We start from the raw sequence: 23,869 nt of genomic DNA on the forward strand, positions 1-23,869 counted from the left end.
TAAGATATTTTTAATGTTGATACAAAAGAGTGAATAGTACCACTTTGCTTTGACTAAAACAAAAATGTTGTATTGGGGGGGGGGCATATGTGTTCACATGCGCGTGTGTACATGTGTGCATGCACATTCTTATGCATGAGTATGTGCATGCACTGTTTCCTATGTTCTGAAAAAAGCGTTATAGTTTTCATAGTGTCATATGTCTTCTACAAGAGAATTTATTGGTAATATTGTGGCATGTTGTGCAACGGAGGACCCCTACCTCCCCAGCGGCATGTTGCGGTAATGTAGCGCTCGCGTAATAGGCAAGTCATCAACCCGCCACTCTCCCCGCGGTGACGTGCCGAGCGGAGCCGAAGTTAGCCGAGTCCCCGCAACCTGGTAGCTATGCAACGCGAGTCAACAGCGGTGACGTCACCAAGGGATATCGCGGTTGCTAGGCAGCAGTCAACAACTCCGGACAGCGTTGCTATCAACACGGCACCGGACGACAGTGGTCTGGAACGAGGCTACATAAGGAGCAGCGAAGGCTGTTCACAGTTAGTTCCGAGCAAGCCTACGAGTCAGAGTGTGTTATCAACAGTTCTCAAGGCAGCTACCTACGAGTTAGTTCCAAGAGAGTTCCAAGTTAGCCAGCAACCAGTCAGTTGCATTCTGGCATTTGGAGTGTAGTATTTGTGATACTGCAGATAGCAGTAGTTGTCAGATTGTTAATTGTGTGATTGTAAGAGCGAATGTGAAATAAAATTCGCTATATCAAATACGGTGTGAAGTTATTTGTTGCGTTATACACCCAATACATGACAACTGGTGTCAGAAGTGGGATTTGGACTTACACATGTGATCAACGAGATTCGAACTCAAGACACGTGACAATATGATACCACTGAACCTATTTCTGTTATAAGATGTATCTGTAGTAATTTACCAAGTTCTGTTCATCAATTATATACTGGGTATGTAACCTGTACCAAAAGAGTTATAAGCGTGATAGCCTTGCATAAGCTGTTTAATGTGTATGCGCTGGTTGTGAGCCTGGAGCTCGGAAAGGGGAGTTCTTTATTTATGAGAGCATGCATGTGTAAGCCCTTTTTCTTTGTAAGTTTTTATGGGATTAAGTTCATTATATCTTGGTAGAACTTGTGACATTGAATTTAAGAATATGTTTTTAATGCTTCATTAAAATGTGCTGAAGTTAGGGTCAGGAAAACTGCAAAACATGTCTCTGAAAACATGTGTTTACTGTGGAACTAACTTATACTGTGGGTCTGTAAATCACAAACAGTTTCCTCTTAATGGTATGTCTGTAGTTATTACAATATGCATCTTACAGCCTGGTCTGTGGTCAGACAGCCTAGAGGTGATGACTGGTGCTGCACCCCCTGACACCCCAAGCGAGCCTATGGTTATATGCCGGTCCTCACATCATGCTGTTATTCAGTGGGATGAACCTTCCAGCAATGGAGCACCAATCACAGACTACCGGCTGGAGATGAGTATGACAGACAGAGAGCAGGATTATACTACAGTATTCCATGGCTTGAGTCACTCCTATGAAGTGCGAAGCCTGGCTGCAGCCACTCCATACTACTTTCGGATACAGGTATGAATATCATATTATTTTTTGGAACTGTGTATATAAAACTAATTTTTAATCATCTACATGGAATCAACCCCCCCCCCCCAACCCTAAATTAGTTATCCTCAGTTTTAGACAGTATATCATTTATTGACTTTTGAAACTGTAACTTAGATTTATCTGAATTAATTTAATCTCCTCACTACTGATGCACCTTTCCTGTGTTGTGTCTGTCAGTGATTCATCCATTGCATAGCTTTTGCATTTGCATAGTATAACATTGCGACCCTCCTCAAAACTTTCATTTATTAGAAGTCATTTTTTCCTGGTTCCCCAATTATGAATCATATTTTTTCCCCAATTATTCCATGTCCTGCAATAAAATATATGCAGTTACACCTTACTAAAAATAACCTTTAAACATCACACTATAAATTCTCTAGTTGTGCTAACTGTTGGGAGTTTTTCTGCTGGTGTATTTACATTTTAATGGAAGATATGGAAAAACTTTAATATTTCAATGAGTGGGAATGATGAATTCTCAGAATAAATGGCATTTTAATCTAAATTAAAAATGGAGTGTGCAGTTTAACCTCCGTTAATGTATTTTATTTTTTAATTATAATAATACAAGTTTATAACATTTCTTTAACTCAAAGGGTTTTTAGTTGTCACAGTGATGGTTATGAAGACATCTCTCATCTGGGATGTAATAGTGAGTAGCCCATTTCCCCAAAATGCCAGGTGACTCCTGCCACTGCATAGGACTGTCCTTCAAACTGTTCAAAAAATTTATCAAATATGATTTCTAACATGCTGTCCACCTAGATCTGCTTAGCAGTGGCAAACATAGTTTTACCAGGGTGGTTTGTTTCTAGTTAAGCCCTCCTGACTCAGTAATGACTGGCATTATGGGCCTTAATCTGAATATGGATGTAATCAGAATTCCAGGTTCACCTCTGCTGCTGCAGCTCTGTATATTACCAATGAAACTTACATTGTTGTACATGCTGCAGACTGATTACATTGTTACATTAGGTATAGTGACCAGCTGTTGACAGCAGCTCAGCCCACACCCAAAAATCAAATGTTTTGAGTACTGAATACATAGTATGTGTTCTTCCTAGCCCGTGCCATAGCTCAAGCGGTTAGTCACTAGCTTCCCACCGCAGCGGCCCAGGCTCGATCCTGGGTCTGGTCAAGTGGGATTTATGGTGGACCAAGTGGCACTGGGGCAGGTTTTCTCAGAGTACTTCAGATTCCCCTGCCAATCTTCATTCCACCAATTGCTCCACAATCACCCTCACCTATCATCTGGGGCTGGTACAATAGGCCAGAAGTGGCCGCAGTACAAGGGACTTAGTCCCACCCCACTAACAATAAAAGAAAATATGTTCTTGTTTTTAGATGACTGCTCATTTTGTTGATGCTGCATTAAAGGGATGAAACTCATTCTGTATTCGTGTGATTACAGTATCTGCGAAACATCTTGTTCCATTTTATTGGGTGCCAGCTCTGAGCACATATTGCTTATGATGTGTTTGTTTTTGTATAGGCTTCTAACAGTGCTGGATGGAGCGCAGTTTCAGCAGCAAGTCAAACCATTACTCCCCCTTCATCCCCTGCAGCCATGTGTTTGCCTCGTTATGTAGTTACACCAACCACCATAAAGCTCTCCTGGCAGGAGCCTGCCTGCCATGGTGCTGATATTCTTCATTACAATATTGATGTGGGCGATCACATCGAATCAACTATTGGACCAGCAGTGGAGCACACACTGGATGGCCTAATACCAGACACAAGTTACAGGTCCTTATATTTCTTTATAAGCATGAGAAGTAAAATTCTGTGTTATGTCACAGAATGGAGCATTTGATGTGATAACTGTTGAACCTGAATTTCCTGCTTAGCTAATTGAATTTTTTATGAGATTTTAGTCATTATAATATTTGTCATTAGTTTTTTGTACTTTTATAGACATAATGAAGTAATAAAAAAACTTTCAAGTATAACATGTAGTAGTTAAAAACTGTACTTCTTAGATAAATGATGCCTTGCATGTTTCAGTCCTATAGGGCCATCATCAGAGGCTAATGTGTTAAAGAGGAGATTGCTTACTGTACACTAACACAGTGATACAGTACCACCCACACTGACCACAATACCATCCCTGTTGTATGTCTTAGCTTCAGTGGCTTTACAGTTCTCAGATATCAGATTCACAGTTCACACACACTCTTATCTTTACTGTCAAGAGTCCAAACTCCTTCCTCATCATTCCACTATCCATTTCATCAGATATATGGCACCTCGTAAATCCTTTGTCACTTCAGGAGAGATTTGTTGCTGTGGTCTCGATCCACTGGCACAACTGTTCTGTGCTGGGACTCTTTGTGTTCCCAGTGGTGGCAGAACATGGTTCCCTACCAACAGCCATTCAGAATGGAATTGTTTCAAATTATCCTTGAGAATATTTTCTAGAGTGTGTAGTTAAGAGATCATCCCTTCAGATGCAACTACAAGGTTAGTATTCAGTGCATGAATCACAGATATAATATCTTGTGTTAAATGACTTTTACATCCAGAACAAGCATTTCTGTGTTCTGAACAACACTCTTGGTCTCATCTTCCATGTAATTTGTAACCAGTCCAGTTCCCCATCAGTTCATTTTAGTTGCCCAGCCCATAGTTAGACACCTGATTATTAGTTACACAGGCAGCTGTACTTGTAGCCATAGTTCTTTTATTCGTTGTCATGGCAGTAAGTTGTACTGTCTGCCTACCATGTTAGCGTTATAGCCACTTGCATCTATCCTTTGCCTGATGTTTTTATGAAAGCAGATTTTGGTGTAATCGGATGATGTAGTGAAATACACAGGTATTTCGTTAGCGCTACGTCTAAGTCTAGTGATCACTTGTTTTAAAATGAAGTTCTTCACTAGAAAGAAAACCCATTCCACCGCATCATTTATACACATCACTCCTTCTGGAGTTAAATTCCTGCTGCTTATTCAGTTTAATGATGTTGCACAAAACTGGCATTGTGTTCAATTTTTTAATCTGTACAGACATTAATATTTGCATTAAAATTGGCATGGATTCTGTTTCTATTGTTTCAACCTTCAGATGTTTGCTCATGATTCACTACATTTTCTTTGCTGCATCGCGGTTGTTTGTTTGTTATGCATGTTTAATCACCTTAATATACTTGCAGCATCTGACAGTTTTGGCACATTGTAGTGTAGTTGGTTGAGGCACTAAGCTACAAGCCGGAAGGTCATGGGTTCAAGTCCAATGAGGAGAATCTTTTCAGTTTACCTAATCCTTCCAGCCGCACTATGGCCCTGGGGTTGACTCAGCCTCTAACAGAAATGAGTACCAGGAATCTACCTTGGGGGTAATGGGTCGCCGGTGTGTAAGGGTGACAACCTCACCTCCATCTGTGAGCCGATAGTCTACAGAAAGTGTGGGAGCCATCTCAGAACCCTATTGGCCTTCATGGCCTGTTACAGGAATAGCTTTACCTTTTTATTCCCTTTGTACTAGTACCTGTTTTCTTGACATGATCTGGCAATTTTATGGTGAAGAACACTTGCATTAACACAGAATTTTATGCTATTATAAATGGTGAATTACAATTTTTGTTTCCTAACTTCTGCGGCACGTCAGAAACTGTGTGTGGCCACTTTGGCTTCTGGGCTTCAAACATATTTCTGTCTTTTCTCACTTGCTATGGTGAACTTTAGCATGGACACCATAGAAAGCTTAAAAACTTATAGCACTCAAATTCACGAAGACCCATAGTTCTGTAAACTTGAAAGAGGAGTGGGTATTCATCTTCCATTTGGGCAGTTACAGTACCAGTCCCTTTTGATATACGTCAGTGCACAAAGTAGAAGAAATTATTAGAAAATTATTGAAGTTTGAGACTAAAAATTGAGTGTTCAAATTGAGATTAAGATTTTTTCCTTCATTTTATACTTGAGACTTGCACATGCATAGTAAGTACTATCAATAAATTTTTATTGTGTTGACTGTATAAATTAATATTAACTAACCAGAATACACAGCAGGATGTAGCATATGAGAATACAGTAGTATCTTTTTAACCTTTCAAACTTGAATGTGGCAAATCAAAGAGGAATGGATCCTTAAGACCTGCAGGAACATACACACTTGGTATTAATATTCATTGGTTTCTTTTCAATAGGCTGCGAGTACAGGCAGTAAACAATGTGGGACCAGGGCCATTCTCACCCGTCTTACGTGTAACAACCCTGTCACTCCCCCCTGCACCACCCAAACTTGAATGTGCTGGTGTAGGACACAACTACTTGAAGCTCAAGTGGGGTGATGGCAAGAACCCCAATTTCACCCAATATACAGTTGAATCAGACAATACATGGATGAAGGAGTAAGTGGAATATGTTCCAGAACAATTTGAGAACAGTTTATTTTTCCTTACAGTAATTTTTATATATGTTACAAAACTCTGTAAGGTACATATGTTTGTATGCAAGGCCAAATGCATTATTTACATCTTTCTATATTTAAATTTATAGTCACAGTGTCAGTCATGTGTTCTCAGCCTGAGAAATGTTTTTACATCACAGAAGAGCTTTGATTTATGTATTACTTTTGTGTTTAATGTAATGAGAGTTAGTTATTCTCTAAAGACTTGTCACCAGGTGGGTATGCAGTTCTTTTGATGCTTTATGTACTTAATTATGCTGTCATTGCAGAGACATTTAACTCTCTTTGGAACTATCTTTAGTGAAGAGTGAAACAAATAAGCCATAAGAGCCTAATCTAATGGATAAAGTATTGTGGCATATTGGCTGAAAGACAGAATTGTGAAGCCAGCAGAGACAGCCGTTGGTAGGGAACAGCTTCATAAACACACCCGTTCCTAGGCAATGGCTCAGTGGCTATCACATGGTGACCCAAACAGACATTGGAAGTAGTGTTTTCCATGTGTGTGCTGTGGCTAACAAGGACCAGCTGCAGTTAATCATTATATGTGCAGAATGTAGGCTTGATGAAAGGCCAAGCATATTCATAAGAGACAAACCCATCTCGTCAGAGAGGATGTTACATAAGGACTATTAACACATGATTTCAGTTGAAAAAATCTCTGGCCATAGGTCTCAAGCAGCTTGACACCAGGACAAACTGATTGGCTGTAAACCTCCATTTGTAAAGTAACTTTGACTTTGACTTTGAGTTGGTTGTTCAAGAAGGCGAGAGAGAGCATGCAGGCCGTCAGTTGTGAGTGACAGAAGCTGGGGACAGTTCAAGAACCTGGAGGAAGGGGAAGGTCTGCCATTGGCAGCTGCTAACAAGCAGCACAGTGAAGACCGTGACTAAGATCACTAGTATTTTTGTGATAGTGCTTTGTAAAGTAGTCACATGTGGTTTAAGAGTGCAATAAATCCAATTATCTATGCACACCCCATCCACAGTCAGTCACATGACTTCTGATGTCAGAAGTGGGATTATTGGATGGGAAAGGATAAAATTGATTGAATTAATGGATCAGGGATTGCATTGGGTAGTCATGTTGCATACTACAGGAATAGAGCAAATGATGGAATGCCTGCTAGGCAAAGTGAGAGAATTTCCAAGTTGATGATGGTGAAAATAAATATCAACCAAACCAGAATGGATACCATCCTCAAGGAGATCATAGAAAAAATTAAGGCTTGAGAAAAGAGATGACGCCTTGCCCAGAAATGATGGAGGCCAGGATAAATACTGGCCAGAAACCAAGGGAAGCCAAAAGTAAGACTTGCCTAGAAACTATATGTATAATATAAATACCGTCATAAATACAATTCTTTTGTAGTGCTTTGTTTTTCTTCTTTTACACTACATGTTTTGGCCGTAACTGGCCATCATCAGGTGTATTTTCACTTACGTAGCTGTCATACTGCACATAAATTAAAATTTAAAAACACCAGTTCTCTCAATTGCCATTGCTGCATTTCAGTTGGTCCCAATATACCAGAATCTCCTTGCTGATTTGGTCAGTTATGTTTGAAATCTCTGTTAATATACACTTGCCTAGAAACAGTGAAGGTCGTGGATTTGGAGGCAAATCCAGAAGAAATAGAGGCAATAGCAGAGCACCAGTAAGTTCCTGATGAAGAGCCAGCAATAGAGATGTAAGATTTGAGGCTTTCATGGCGGTGACTATGAAGAAAGCAGTCTTCTGGGATTTGGCACCACATATACACGGTGCCAAATCCCAGAAGACTGCTTTCTTCTCAGCAATAGAGGTGATCGGAGCACTGGAAGATGGGTCTGGAGACTGGCATCTGGCCATAAGGCACTGGACAGTTGACCCACTGTTCAGGAACAGCACAGCATAAGGGTTGCAGTCAAGAAGAAATGACAGAAGGGCTCAGAATTTAACAATGACATAAGGACCCAAGGCCTGAAAGAGGAGCTGCATTTGGGGAGCAAGGAGAGATTTTATGAGGCCTTCAGACAAACCATCTGGATGGAGATTGTGAAGTGAACAGCTAGGTCTCCTGTGCGGATTTGAAAAATGTCTGTCAAGACATTGTGGAGGAGCTGGCCACTGCCCAAGCAGTGCTCTGTGATTGTATAGCTGCAAGATATCTGCTCTCCCAGAAACTGTTGAATGTTGTCTGTCTGTATGCATTTTTCTTCAGTTTTGAATATAACATAATCCTCTATATGTGAATGAATATGAGAGTAAAGAAGCCCTTTTGTAATACATTCTGCTTCATTTACAGATACAGTATGACCCCCACTAGTTCACTGAAAATTAAAAGAGTTCGTAGTTGTGTAAATGTGGTAGTATACTTCCCATGGTTAATGATTCTTTCTTGACTTCTGAAATATTTAATCCACTCTTCATTTCCTCAATCTGTTACACTGGATAGTCAGGCTCCCACTTGCTTCACATGCACATTACTGCTGACTCACTGGCTTTTGTGGTCAATTTTTTGTTCCTCATCCCCCTCCAGTATTTTTGTGTTTTTCTATATGTATAAGGTAGGCTGCACAGTGGCATGTGTCAAGACATGTAACAGTCAAGACATGATGTCTTCGACATGATGCAAAGAAAGGAGCACAATTGGAACGAATGAGATTATGAAAACTGCTGCACACCAGCCTGAGTCATGATGTCAGCATCATGACTCAGACCAGTGTGTGGCGGTTTTCATAATCTTCATTTCAATTGTGCTCCTTTCTTTGCATCATGTTGCAGACATCGCATCTTGACTGTTACATGTCTTGACGCATGCCAGAGTGTGGCCTTCCTAATACACCTCTGATACCTCTTAATGTCCACTGATAAAAATGACTTCCTTTACACAGGTCCTTGCATGGTAGGTACTTCTTTAAAATGATGAAGCAGACAGCATCTGAAACTTTGTTCTGTTTTCATCTTCTCTGTTTTATTGTAATTTAATTGACAAGACAGTGGATATGTCCAAAGAAAATCCTTCCATGGCAATGCTAACCATTGTTACAAACTTGAGAACTACATAATTGTTCATGTTTACCTTGTATAAATGTGTGTGTTAAAACTTTTTATCAGTTTGTATTCTATTGTCTCATTTTACTATTTTTTTTTCTCCCAGATTTCAGTGTGTGTACCAAGGCACAAGTCATAGCTGTAAAGTAAATCGGCTGCAAGAAATGACAGTGTATAGGTTTCGAATTGCAGCAGCTAATGATGCAGGCCAAGGAGATTTTTCTGAAATTCAGGAATTCAGCACCTGCATTGCACCACCCCCCTCTCTAAAAGGTATCTCATTTGTTCACTATATCTTGATCATCAGAACTACTAACACAAAAACCCACTATTGAATCCACTCCTGAAAACTTACTCAGTCCATTTAACACTACTGAAAGAGAGGTACTTATATGTCTGTCAAGTGCGTGTTGGCTGGTTTTCACCTGATAGCTAGAATGTGGGCAGTAATTCTATGCTTTATTTCTGTATTGTGTGTCATATTAATTTCTCAGGTCAGAAGGCCAGATCTGTAATGGCCAAAATGATGTTAGCATCTTAGCATCCAGTGTTCTGTGTTGAGGATGAGGGGTAGTTGGGGGGGGGGTTTGATCTTATTCTGTGTGCTACAGTCAGCTGAATTATCCAAGCTAATCAAAGGAATAAGATCAATAAATGGTTGAAAGCAACAAATCCAATATATTTTGTTTGTGAATTCTTACAACATGGTACAGATTGCTTTGCCACTATAAGCTCTAGGATTTTCATGGCAGTGATTGTTGAGATTTCGGTCTTCAGGATCATGACATTGTGTAGTCTCTTATATGGGACTACCAACATTTTGGAGGAACATGCTGCCGCTGTCTTGAGGGTTAAAGCGTGCAAAGTGAAATTGATTCATTTACATGGGCATGTTGCAAGGAAGGTGGTGGTCATTGAGACCCACAGGACAGGGTAAGGAAATGAAGCCTAGTGCTGTGCTAGTGGGAATGGTAGCTAGGAGAATGGCTCTTTTGGGGGCCACAATATTGTTTATCATCATAGGAGGGAGTTAGAGAGAACATGGCCTTTTTTTTCAGAGTCACAGTGTTGTTCCCCGTCAAAGGAGCCAGAGCAGAATTGTATTGTGCACTACTCGAAGGAAAGGGAGGTTCTGCCCATGGGAAAAACAGTTACTTTCTCCTCGGGCAACACTCCTCTTTCTGTGTCCATGGAAAAAGGAAAGGGATAGTTTCTCACTTTCCATTCCCAAGAGCCATCTTTTTTCACAATTCTGTTTTCCTTTTGTGATAAAGAACAATACTCTGGCTCTGAAAGGACCGTTCTCCTACCTACATTCTTGATTAGCCCGACTAAGCTCCAGTTTCATATCCGGAGTCTTAAGTTACCATTTTCCTTGCAACCTACATATACAGGGTGACCCAGGAGGAATGGACCAAACTTTGGGAGGGTGTTCCTTATGTTAAAGTATGGCGATATAACCCAAAACACCTATGTCCAAAGTTGAACGGTTATGGAGATAATTGCCAGAGAAGTGTCAAACTTTGACCGGCGTTGCACGCTTGTTGATTACAAAATACATATTAAAACTGGCAGGAATATGTGGATTCTGTAATGTTAATAATGTACGTAACATCAAACTAACTTGTGAGTGACATGAAGCCATAAAATTGAAGTACAGAATACTCGCTCGCCATGTCATAATTGTCCTTAGGGTTTCCAAGCACTATACATGACACAGGCATGGCAAGCGCTGACGTAACATACTGACTGCGCTTTCTGATAAAGCCAACAACATAAGCACGGCTAGGGTGTATCACCGCACTCAAGGACAAACACAGATAAGGCCTCTCAGCTGGGAGGTACAGTGCGTGGACCTGCCAGAAGACCACACTTTTCTTGGGCCATTATCTCCAAAACCGTTCAACTTTGGACATAGGTGTTTTGGGTTATATTGGCATACTTTAACATAAGGAACACCCTCCCGAAGTTTGGTCCATTCCTCCTGGGACACCCTGTATATGCATTTCAACCCAGAAGATGGTTGCAGAATGCTTCTATAAAACTTTGTTGTCTGTCAGCAAGTCTACATGGTGTCAAAATCCAGCAGATGAAATTTTTAATTTAGTTTAATTTTATTTATTTTATGGGGCTTCTCTTTGCAAAAACTCAAATTTTCAATTCACATTTTCTTTATACAAGGAGGTTCTTAACTTTATTGGTCAATTCATGGCTCTGCACTGCACAGCAACTGGTGCACTGCTGGCTGTGAGGTTCATATGAATTTTGCTGATGAATCAGTATGCCTGTTGGCTGATAGTGTTTGGAATGAAGTAGTTACATTTCACAGATCTCAGGAGGTGTTGCAAATGCTGTCCCTCTACACATAGACATTCCTTACTCTGGTGGAAGACGTTCTAATTTACCCTTTGCAGCTGTTCTGCAGGAACATTTGCAATTTCCTGGAACATTTTCTTTTAGTCCTTCTGTTGGGGGGTTAGGGCTGTAAACTTTGTCCTTCAAACAACCCCAGAAGAAAAAATCACAAGGATTAAGATCAAGTAATGTGCTGGCCAAATATCATTGCCGATAGTTCTGTCTCCGAAGACATCGGGACCTGCATAGACATGTGCAGTGTGGGCAGTAGCTGAATTTTGCATAAACCAGCCAGACAGTCTTTCTTCTGTTAACTCTGCAACGAATTGCCCAAGAATGACTTGTACATAGCTTTCATGATTAATTTTTTTGTTAAAAATCCAGGTCCAACAATCCTTCTTGCACTTAAGCACACAAGGCATCAACTTTCACTGGATGGATCCGGACTTTGTGGTTTGGATGCCGATTCTGTGAACTCCAGTAGCATTTATTTAGCATATATATGTATCCCTGCAAGTGAAACCATGTTTCATCAGAAAGGAAGGTCAGTTGCCGATCGATCTTACCTTCTACAACAGACTATAGGAACCAACTGCAAAAATGAACCCTTCTAGCTACATCACAGGGCTGCAAGGCATGGATTGCTGTTGCTTTATAGCGTCTGAGCTGCAGCTGTGTTGCCCTTCTTGCACTAGACTTTGACACTGCAGTCTCTCAAGCTAGATGTGTTCACTGATTTTCTAGGTGTATATTCAAGTATGGCTCCTATATCATCTAACTTTTCTTCAGTAAACATCAGCACTTGTGTTTTTGTTTCTTGTCTATTAAGACTCCCTTTGTGGCCTCCGTAGTCTAGGGGTAACGTTCCCACCTCATGACTTAAGGTACGTGGGTTCAAACCCGGCGGAGGTCGTGGAATTTTTAAGGGCGGAAAAATTCAGGGAACAAGTCCGCCGGGAGGGACTTTAAGCCGTGTGTCCCGTGTCGTAGATTTATGGCACATAAAAGAACCTCATGTCTCTAAGAGACCTCTGAACTAAATTAGGCAAATTGTCGTGCCCAAGTAGTTTCCAATGCCTCCGGTAGATGGGGAAAGTATTAGGTACCACTGCCAGATGAGGACCGACCTCGCTGACAGAAAGGGACTAATTATCAGATACCACTGCCAGTAGATGGCCGACCTCGCTGGCAGAAAGGGGCTGATAATGGGCACCAGTACCGGTAGGGTATGGGGACAGTAGAAATTAAAGGGGGATGCACAATGGACCAATAACTGGTCTAAGTGCATGGGGAAACCCACCTCCTCCAACAGTGAATGAATGAATGAAGACTCCCTTTGATCTAAGTTTATTCACCAAATTGTAAATTGTTTGTCTTCTGGGAACCCTTTGATTGTGAAATTTATGTTGAAACAACACTTCCTAGCAGGTTTGTGTTTCACGTAGGTGTTATACAGAAATACATGTTGCCCTGAAGTATACTGCACCATATCAGAATACACTGGTCACTAATTGTAACTGAGAACAAACAACTAATGGAGCTGATAACGCAGCCCACTGGTGAGAAATCATGAACAAATTCCCATGCAAGAACCGCACTGCTTGCCTTGAAACATAATTCCATCAAGCAGTCCACAAAATTAAGAATTTCCCTTAATTCTGAACTTTATCGGGCATCAGGCATATTGATTCATTGGCAAAATTTGTATGCCCCTTGCAGCTGGCGGCTCATCAGTCACCATGAAATGCAGAGCCATGAGCCGATCAACAAAGGTAAGAACCTCCCTGTAGTTTTTATATCACTGTATTCAGATTTCTGTACCCCTTTGTGACTGGCAGACTGCCAAGTGTTGGCCTTTCTTCAGCTCTGCACACTGGAGAAAGCGAGGAATAGTTGGGCCAAAGTTCTGAAATCAGTGATGCAGAAGTGGGGTCCATACACTCTTTGCCGTGTAAACATTCTGCACCCTGGCATGTGGGGTAATGAATTAATGTATGTTCCCATAGCCATCAAAGGATTATATTCATCTTCGCATGTTGTCATCCAGTTTGCTGACTTCCCTGCCAGTTTTGTTTACATCTCATATCTTCCTCTGTGTTACACACATATTGTCTGTTTTTATTCATTATGTTGATGTTGTATTGAGAAGGTTTTACTTAATTTTCAGCACCAAAAGTCAGTGATATTCAACAAAGGAGCTGTATGATTGAATGGAATTCGTGTAAACCTGTTGGTAGTGACCCAATAATATATCAAGTTCAGCTTTCACGGCTTCGAGACCAAGAGTATAAACTAGTGAGTACTTTCAGTAAGCATTACTGATAAATAAAGTAAAATATCCTTAAATGTTTAATATTTGCTGTGACTCCTGGTTCATTAAGAGTTGTCTCCTTAATTTTGCATCACTAAATAGTGATGAGTATTCTCCATAACTCTGGATGTCATACTTTAATATATTTTGTATGATTGTATTATGCACAGTACCCATGCCGGGGGATCGTCTTTTGTTGTTCCTGTGTTGAAGCTGCTTGGTATCATTTTTCATTTTTATTGGAACATTTTTTTCTACACTGTTTTGTGCTTCTTCATATTTGCTGTTGAGTAGCCTATGTATGTGCATGAAATTATGGTTTTGGTCCTTCCAGGCATGTTGATGCTTCAGAAAACTTTAGGCGCCTTACATTTTTTTGGGAAATTTGCATGTACATATATGAGTACTCTTAATGTCATATACAAAAGATAAACACAAAATAATAATTAAAGTAAAACTAGACTTAATTAAGAAAACTGATTTTTAACTCCTTCATTTTTAGTAAACTGAAATAAGGCCGTGCCATAGCTCAGGTGGTTAGTCGCTGGTTTCCCACCGCGGTGGCCCGGGTTCATTCCTGAGTCTGGTCAAGTGGGATTTGTGGTGGACAAAGTGGCACTGGGGTGGGTTTTCGCCAAGTACTTCAGTTTCCTTGCTAAATTTCATTCCACCAAATTCTCAATCATCATAATCACCCGGGACAGGCTACAATAGACCAATCAGTGGCTGCTGTGCCAAGTGGACCCAGTTTGACTCCACCCCCCACTAAGGGAATTTAAAGAAAAAAACAGAAATAACTTATTCTTACCTGAAGAATATCTTGAAACATTTTTATCCATAAGATAGTATGCATAGCAAAAAACTTGAAGAGTTTAATGATTAAACATTGTGTGTGATGACACCACCGTCCAACAAAATCCAAAAATGTTCCCTCCAGATTTCAATACATTAAGATGTAATTTTTAGTATTGTGGTGCTGATGCCTTTCAAGGAGGAGATGTTGAAGAAGCTTCTTATGTTGCAGGTGTACAGAGGAGCTGAGACCAAAGTGCAACTCAATGACCTCGAATCAGGTGCAGACTACAATGTTAGGGTTTGTCCTGTAAGGCAAGCAGATATCGGAAATTTACCTGGTGCATATTCTCCACCATCAACCTTTTCCACTTTGATGCCAGAGTTAGTGACAACCACAGCTACGAAAACAGCTCTTGTGCAGGTTAGTATAGTGAAAGAAGTTCTGGGAATAACTCCTAATATCTGATTCTCTTGTAAATGATGAGGCTTGTAATAAGTTGAAAATTAGTGAGGAGATGAGTCACAACAGCTTCCCCCCCAAAACAAGTTTTACAGAATTATGTCTCATAATGATACTTATCAACACAAATAAGAACACTTCTCAGTTTATTCCTTACTGTTCTGCAAGTGTCTCCAAAGTAGATATTCTTGTTATTATAAAGCGGCCTCCGTAGTCTAGGGGTAACGTTCCCACCTCATGACTCAAGGTACGCGGGTTCAAACCCAGCGGAGGTCGTGGAATTTTTAAGGGCGGAAAAATTGAGGGAACAAGTCCTCCGGGAGGGACTTTAAGCCGTATGTCCCGTGTCATAGATTTACGGCACGTAAAAGAACCTCATGTCTCTTGGAGACCTCTGAGCTAAATTACAGGCCCTTTCCTGCCCAAGTTGTCTCCAGTGCCTCTGGTGGATAGGGGAAGCATCAAGGTACTGGGGGCCGACCTCATTGGCTCTACGGGGGNTACAAATCACGGCTACAGTTAGTTATAACACAGTTGCAGGTTTCCACACTTTACAAACCCTACAACCAAAGTCTTTACGTACTAATAACGCGGGAGCTATACAAATCTCCCTGAATTGCACACTCCAAATATAACTGTACTACAGCACTCACTAAGTCTCGAAAGCACACAATAAGTCTTCCGCTCGCTGACTTCTTAGTTATCGCACACTCGCAGGATGCTGCCTCGAGAACTGTTGATAACACACTGGCTCTCGCTTGCTGCTCAGCCGGCTTTTATTCCGTTCGCTGTTGCTAGGGTCTCCCGCCACATCACAGTAGGAAGCGGTGCCGCGTCACCGTGTTTGCATATAGCCTAGCAACGCTGTTACCTCGTGCCGTCTTACGTCACCGTGGAGGGGGGAGGGAGCGTTACGTTACCGCCACGTGCCGCTGGGGAGGTAGGGTCCTCCGTTGCGCAACATGTCACAATATTATAAAGTGATTTGACAATGCCATCCAGTGTGACTCAGTATATATTTATATAATGCCTCTACATGTTTCAGGCAGTTGTGACCATCTTCAGAAGGCAGTAGCAACATGTTAAGGAACTACTATTATATAGATTGTAGTACACACACTTAACTTTTGTATAAAAATTTGTAATTAAGTTAAAAGGTGTTTAAGTTGAAAATACATTACTAATGTTCTTAATATTTAAAATTTTAAACTGCTGAGGTTTGTCTCTCTATGCCTCTTCTATTAAAATGGGAGATTGGGGTGTTATTTGCCGTTCTCTGAGGTCTGTGCAGTGTTATTTTTATTTATTTTCTTATTGCTGGTGGGGTGGGACTAAGTCCCTTGTACTGTGGCCACTTCTGGCTTATTGTACCAGCCTCAGATGATGAATGTATGAGGAGTAGGCCTTCTTGGCCCTTGCACCGCGACCTACAGTGGTCTATTGTGCATCAGACCCAGATGATAGGTGAGGGCGATTGTGGAGCAATTGGTGGAATGAAGATTGGCAGGGAAAACTGAAGTACACACGGAGAAAACCTTCCCCAGTGCCACTTTTCCACCACAAATCCCACTTGACCAGACCTGGGCCGATGTGGTGGGAAGCCGGTGACTAACCGCTTGATCCATGGCATGGCCAAGAACCCTTCATATTCTATGAAAGTTGGGGAATTTCATGACTAGCTATGTGACTGTTAGCATATCAGGAAGAAAGTAAGTTGCTTGGATGGCTGGTTGTGGAATGTAGGTACATAATTAACCTATACTACAGCAGTGTTGTTTTTACTCATCATTTTAGGTAACTGAGAGGAAGCCACTGACAGATCAGCAGTGGGCATTGATCATTCTGTGCGGCTTTACTCTATTTGCCGTGCTGACAGCTGTGGTGATGCAGCAAGTGATTCACTGGAGCAAAGCAGCGCCATGAAGGGCTAAAGCGAAGCAACGTATCTCCCATGTTGCATTCACCCCTGATATTCCACATTAACCATGATAGCACATATATTTTTATCTTTATTTTCTTCATGGACCATTTTATATTATTATTATTATTATTATTATTATTATTATTATTATTAACTGCTTTCCAACCAGGGCTTGTTGTACTATTAGTGACAGAGGGAGGGAGAGAGAGAAGCTGAAGGTGTGGGCTTAGAAAGTGTTGGTAAAGTTTATTAAACTAATAGCTACAAATAAACAAGGTACATGGCATTTTTATCCTTTCTGGGCACTCATGTCACTTCCATTTAATTCTTTAACTAAATTCATTCAACTGAATTGTGTTATCATGACATTGCTGTGAGTTGTGACTAAGTGACGAGTGGTGTGTTGTGAACCGTGATTGGTGCTAAGAAGGAACAAACTTCAATGCTTAGCTGTTGTCACCGTATCCAGTGATAAGCAATGAGTCAGTCTTTGGAAGAAGGGTAAAATGTAACTTACAATTTCCAGTTTATAAATGACCATAAGTTATGTAACTGAATTTCATGTGCCACTGTCAAATGTCAATTATATCTCTCATGAAGAACAGACTTCATATAACTTCCAAAATTTTTATAGATTTGTTTTTTCAATTCCATTCACGAAAAGGATCCATGAAATTTGTGCTGGTATACCAATGTTTCCATTTTACCATATATTTTCCATATTCTTTCATCAGACAAAGAACTAACTCTTGGATATTACATAAGGCATACAGCTTTAAGTGTCTTGCTTTTGCTCATATAATGTTGTTTCTACAGTTCCATAGACCATTGTCATTATGTGGTGTGGGTGTGGAACTCTGGTTGCACCTGGCTCATGAGTGGTGGTTCTGTTAATAGCACATGCTCTTAACTTAACCAGTGAACCCAGTGCCTGCTTGAAGTGTATGGTTGATAAAAATGTCAGCATTTTCCTGCAGTATGTTTTGTAATATGGTCAAATTTGACTGTGGTTGTTTACTATTGTTATTATTTGTAAGAATTCAGATTAAATTTTGATATTGTTTCATTATTTGCCGAATGACAGGTGAAGGAGGTGTTGAATGAGATGATTATTATGATTAGTATTTGAGATTTGGATATATCAGGCCTAACTTAATGTTAATATATTTGTGTATGGAAACTATTTTGTTTGCATCTGTCATGTACTAAATTACTTTTTTCATAAAGCATATTTGCCTATGCTGCATGTTTATAGCAGGCAATAATTCCATTATATATTGTCAAAAATATCTTCAAGGGTGCGTCGTCATTGGAAAGTCACTGTATTAAAAGTGTCAGTACTCCAGGATCTTATTTCTGAGGTGATTCCCATTCCTAAGTGTCATATGAACCTGGGTCCAGTTCTCAGTGGTTACAGAAATATGGGTACTTGAAATTCAGGATGATTTGAAAAGCTGTAATTAAATTTTATTAAAAGAAAAGATTAAAGTACAATTCAGTTTAATAAATATTCAAAATGGCCACCTTCAGTTTGGGTGCATAGTCTGACTTGTTTGACCATGGAACATACAACAGAGTATCGCGGTCATTCAAGCATCTCTTCTGTTCATTGTGAGTTCAAATACCGTGTTCTTCATGTAAGAATATGAAATCCAGCAGAGAGATGTCTGCTGACTGGCTGCCAGTTCTGCAGATCATCGCAGTCAACCAGTCAGGGATCTACTATTTCAGGTACAGCATCACACCTGTTGAAAAGTTGGGGTGGTCTGCCATGCTGGAAGTACATCAGTAATTATGTTCGCATAGCGAGTTGGCAATTCATTTTGCAAAAAAAAAAATAGTGTAATTGCCATCTGTTAAGCTTTCCTGTAAGACATATGTCCCAATGAGGTGTTCAATAATACCACACCACACATTTTACAGAAAACTGGTGTTTGATGTGTAATACTACAGTATTCTTTGTAGATTTTCATGGTCCTGCAAATGGGGAGATCCTTCTGGTAGTGATAAATTATGTTTCATCAGTGAATAAACTGGAATGATGCATACATGGGTGTGCAACAAACCAGTGGCAAAAGCCCTGCCTTCTTCGCATGTTCTCACGTTCAAGGTGCTGTATTTGCTAGGTACGTTTTGGATACAGTCCTTTGTTGTGTCATGTTTGCCCGACACTCATATGTGAGACGTGGAGGCAGGCAGAAGTTTCTCAAGTACTAACACATGGATTGTGGTGTGTCGTTTGAATAATATCATCTTCCTCTTCCACACACCAACACATTGAATGTTCAGCAAATGACTCATTCATCTCTGAGCCACTTTCATGCAACTGTTGATGAAATGTACTAAACACAGGTCAGTCTCGGATTGTTTGCTGTGGAAATTGTGCCAGTATTCTTCAACTGCAGCGTCTGTGTTGCCATTGCAAATACTGTATATAAAGTGCATGTATATTGCCTTCTTCATTCAAAAATGTAAATGGCACATTCACAGTTACATTTAATAACACTGTAACAGTCTGATACAATGCACATACCTAACCTGACTATATGCTGCACTAGCTAGAGTACTGCTGATAAGCGCACTTCCATTTGAAAACATCCATGCCTGTTCACACTAAACAGAAAGCATCCATAATTCCAGAACCAATGAGAATGAGACCCATGTCCATATGTCATTTCTGACTGAGAATGACCTCACAAATAAGATCTTTCAAGTACTGGCATGAAGTCACTAGACATTCTGTATTTTCAACATTGTGACTAGACACGGGATTTAGGTTGATAGTTGGATTTATTGAACACTTAACAAATCATTACAGTGTGCTGTAATCACCATTGACCGTTGCTAGGTAGTGGCGTTTCCTCTACTGTTGCATGTAGACTTCACAACAATTCCCTTGCTGCTGCATGTTTATTTGTTGATGTGGAAACATATTTGTTGCTTGTGCAGCAGTGGTTGTCTTCTGGCTTTCATGTTGCATTGCTGCTTCCTTGAGATTGTTAGCCCCATGTAGTCTACAGACATATCGCCATATATTCTTCAAGGGGACATGCCTTTGACATCTGTGATCGTCCTCACCATTGGTACCATTGCACTGACTCCAATGTTTTTTTCCAGTTTCATGGGCACAACTTTTGAAAATGCTGGTGCTCCTGCAGTGCCAGCACGTAAGCTATCAGTAGTCTCTTGTTTCATTTGGGAGGGGATCTATCACTCGTTTTCCAGAACCTCGTGGAGTGTTATCTCACCTCCAGAAGTAACTGCCATTTTAGGCTTCATTCTCTTAAGCCATGGATGAATGCTTTGCCTGTTCCCATATTAACGTGGTCCTCTTGTAGTGTCGGAAAGGCATTCATGCAGGGACTCACCATCGTCTTGGTCTGCATTTTCAGCAGTGTGTGATAGGCTACAACCAGGTGCTGGTCCCCATATTGGTTCTCAGGTGCCCCATTAGTTTCACTGCACATCGCTCTTTTAGGATCTCCACGTAGAACATTGGAAGCCTGGTCCACTGGGCCATTAAGGTGAGTGGCTTTTACATTTGGTGTCTCTTTATAGTGCTCCACTATGGCCTCTATCTTTTATTGATTGGCCTCCAACTTTTTGTGGCTGGCCCTCGCTGTGGCCTTCATTTCTTCAGGCCAGCCTTAATTTTGGCTGTCATTTGTTCCCGACTGGCCTTTATTGTGACCTCTTGTCTTTTTGAGGTAGGATTTGCCTGTTATAGGCAGACCTCCATCTTTTCTAGGTTGATATCCATCTGAAAGTTGAGAGAACCCATCTGGGCTTTCATCTCCTTGTGACTGGGTCTCGTTTCATTTCTTGAGTGGGTTTGATACATGCTGTGACATTTAACAAGAGTCCTGAGTTCGTCATAGTTATCACGTGTTAGTGACTGGGCACGGGGTTTGGATTGATAATTGGATTTAGTAAACATTTATAACCCGTAACTGCAAGTAATTAACACATTTCTGCTAATTCATCATACCAGAGATATCATTGAACACACAGGACTTTACTTCAAGGTTCCCTGTCAAAGTGGCATGTACCCTGAAAGGTATTGTAGACAGCAGCGGCAGCATCACCACCTAACATGCATTCGTGTGAAGTATGATGAATTTTCATTACTTGTAAGGCCATCTGAAAGTATAGGGCAGAACTGACAAATGAAGGCTATGAAACACACTTTCCCACTCACTTCCAATCGGTGCCAAGGTCAAGTACATGTGGCTCTATACATCTACTTCCCCGTGTGTATTCATGACACAGTGCTTAATTACTTACATGCACGGACAACTTCATGGTTCTCCCTTCTCTACAAGTGCTTGCTAGCCTTATCTTTTGACCAGAGCCAATTTTTGCCTTTTGCTTCATTTTATTTGTAACAACCTGTATGTATTTACATAATATTTAATTTTAATTGAAATATGGCATTGCCATGCCGTTAAATAATACCATATAGTGCTGATGCAGTCTGTTAGGAACTGTGTGGATTTAATTGCATCATAAGTAATAGACTACAGATGTCTGAATATTCATAATTAATGTTTATCCAGCCTTTTTATAGTATTGGCAGGTTATTTTTGCATCTTACACCATAATAAATTTTCTTCCTTTCTTGGGGTTATGGGACGTGTTCAAGTATTCTGCTCTGTTTTAAAACATGTTATGAGACAGGTATTGTCTGTGGTGCTAAATCTCTATTGCCAGTGTACCTAATAATTTAATAGTGTGGTAATGAATTCTATCGGCTATAAGCAAGGAGCATGAAACAATTGTATTTTTAATATGACATGAAGAATGTGATTGATTTTTAGGTATAACCTTCATAAATTGGACATAAGATTACATTTGTTTCCATGTGTATGTTGTGTATGAACATTGTAAATTTGTAGGTATGCCTTAATTTAACGGGGCTAAAAGTGACTCATTATGTTCTGTACATTCTGCAGTGTATTGTCTTTGTTCCTCAAAGCAGCATTATATTGTGATGGTGGGTTACCTAGGTTTTCAGGTATCCCTCCCACAATAATGGCATTGCCTGTCAGAAGTAAGGTTTGATTTGTACATAATTACTAGATCTATAATAAATATATATATAATATATATGGTTACAAAGGTATTAAATTATTTCAGTGAAATTTATAGTAAATTAGTTTATTACTGGATCATATTATTGTATGTAATCATTTTTCAAGGAAAGAAAAATTGAAGAAATTGTATCATGGTTGGAAAGCAGAATATTTCATACTGTTATTTTGTGCTTATGTAATAATGAACATTATACATTATTTTTATTGTTGTTACAATTGCATTTCCTATATAAATACTGGCTGAATTATTATTATTGTTATTTTTAGTATTTTATTATTTTACTACTACTACTACTACTACTCTGATCGTGATTCTTGCTGCTGCTTCTGCTAATACCAGTGCATAATATGCAGTAGACTTTTCATTAGTTTCAGTTTTCTTGACTGCCTCTGTGGTCTAGTGGTCAGAGTTCGGCTACAGGTCCAGAGGTCTCAGGTTCGATTCCCTGCGATACCAGATTTTCTGAGAAGTAGCGGGTCTGGAACGGGGTCCACTCAGCCTCATGAGGATAACTGAGGAGCTACTTGAATGGAAAAGTAGCGGCTCCGGTCTATAAAACCGAAAATAAACGACTGTGAGGATTCGTTGCGCTGACCACATGACACCCTCTATCTGCTAAAGTTGGCACTAATTTCGCTGACAAGTAGCGGTTGCTCGGTCGGTATAGTTTGCCTGCAGATAAAGCCACGGATTATTTTTCCAATTTTCTTACCTGTTATTTCCCCTACACTAGTCCCTTGTGTTGGCATTTCAAGGACCTTCTTGACATACACATTTAAATTAATAGTGGTGGGAGTTATTTTTCAGTGCATGATCCACAAAGCAGGCGTTGAATATTCAGAGAATAAGATTTTGGATGTCTTTTGATTACAATGTGATATAATAAAGGTTACATTTTGAGTTTACTAGTTTATCTTGATGTTGACGAGAACACATACAATCTTCATGTGTGAGGCAGATTCAGTATTCCAGCATGAAGGAATTAAGAATAAAGCATGAAATTGTTGTAATTGTATGAACATTGCAAATGTTTCCATGAATATTAACACTCTTGAATTTCATGTAATGGTTAGAAGTATAAAATTTATATGAAATTCTCTACTTTACAAGTTTTATGTATGTTACTAACAGAGATAGATCTGCACATTTCTGCTTCCAAAATCAGGAAGGCTGATATATGTCATTTTGTCGGGCTCTGAAGTATGATACAGTAAGGTAAACAATGCCAAGACCCAACATACAAAACAGTTCAGAACTCTTAAAAGCATATGAAATATTAAAGTCCACTTTAATCTCCACTGAATGCAATATTTACATTAAAACTGTGGGATTGCCATTCACATCAAAACTCTATCCTGTGACTTTAAAACTTTACGTATTCGTGACTACTAGGTCTGACAGTAAAGTTCACGAACTCACCATGTGCTTGCCATGGTAGCAGTGGACAGAAACCTCATTATGGTTTGATGACACTGGCATATCAGCATTTCACAGCTGTGTTGTTCTATGGCATTCTCTTTCTGAGTGGCATCTGTTACTGTCTGAATGTGTTTTGATGTGTCATTGCGAGAATCTCACAGCTTAAAGCAGAGCAACAAATGAACATTAATTCTTGTTCAACTTGGCAAAGAGTGGAAGCGAATTCAGAGAGATGTTAGTACAAGTTTACAGGGATAATGCTATGAAGAAAACAGCAGTTTACAAGTGGGTGGCACGTTTTTCTGAGGAAGGAGAAAGTGTCACTGATGAAGAGAGGTCAGGACAGCCAGCTATGAGCAGAACTGAAGAAAACATTGCAAAAATTCTTAAAATTGTGCGTGAAACTCGATGGGTGACTGTCAGGA

At 40.1% G+C, this 23,869-nt stretch overlaps 1 protein-coding gene across 5 annotated transcripts in view; it reads left to right on the forward strand.

Annotated features, from left to right (window-relative positions):
* LOC111871774 (fibronectin type-III domain-containing protein 3a) overlaps nt 1–22,275 on the forward strand; it is a 227,393-nt gene extending 205,118 nt beyond the window's left edge. For all 5 annotated transcript variants that reach the window (XM_023865103.2, XM_023865112.2, XM_023865095.2 and 2 more), the window contains 7 exons: nt 1,334–1,603; nt 3,135–3,388; nt 5,790–5,993; nt 9,196–9,362; nt 13,612–13,739; nt 14,780–14,971; nt 16,805–22,275. In XM_023865103.2, coding sequence (XP_023720871.1) covers nt 1,334–1,603; nt 3,135–3,388; nt 5,790–5,993; nt 9,196–9,362; nt 13,612–13,739; nt 14,780–14,971; nt 16,805–16,933 — 1,344 coding nt within the window. In that variant the 3' untranslated portion in view covers nt 16,934–22,275. The remainder of the gene's footprint in view (nt 1–1,333; nt 1,604–3,134; nt 3,389–5,789; nt 5,994–9,195; nt 9,363–13,611; nt 13,740–14,779; nt 14,972–16,804) is intronic.
* Nucleotides 22,276–23,869: the final 1,594 nt, after the last annotated feature.

Source organism: Cryptotermes secundus, unplaced genomic scaffold (assembly GCF_002891405.2).
Source record: "Cryptotermes secundus unplaced genomic scaffold, Csec_1.0 scaffold428, whole genome shotgun sequence".
Classification (NCBI taxonomy): Eukaryota; Metazoa; Arthropoda; class Insecta; order Blattodea; family Kalotermitidae; genus Cryptotermes; species Cryptotermes secundus.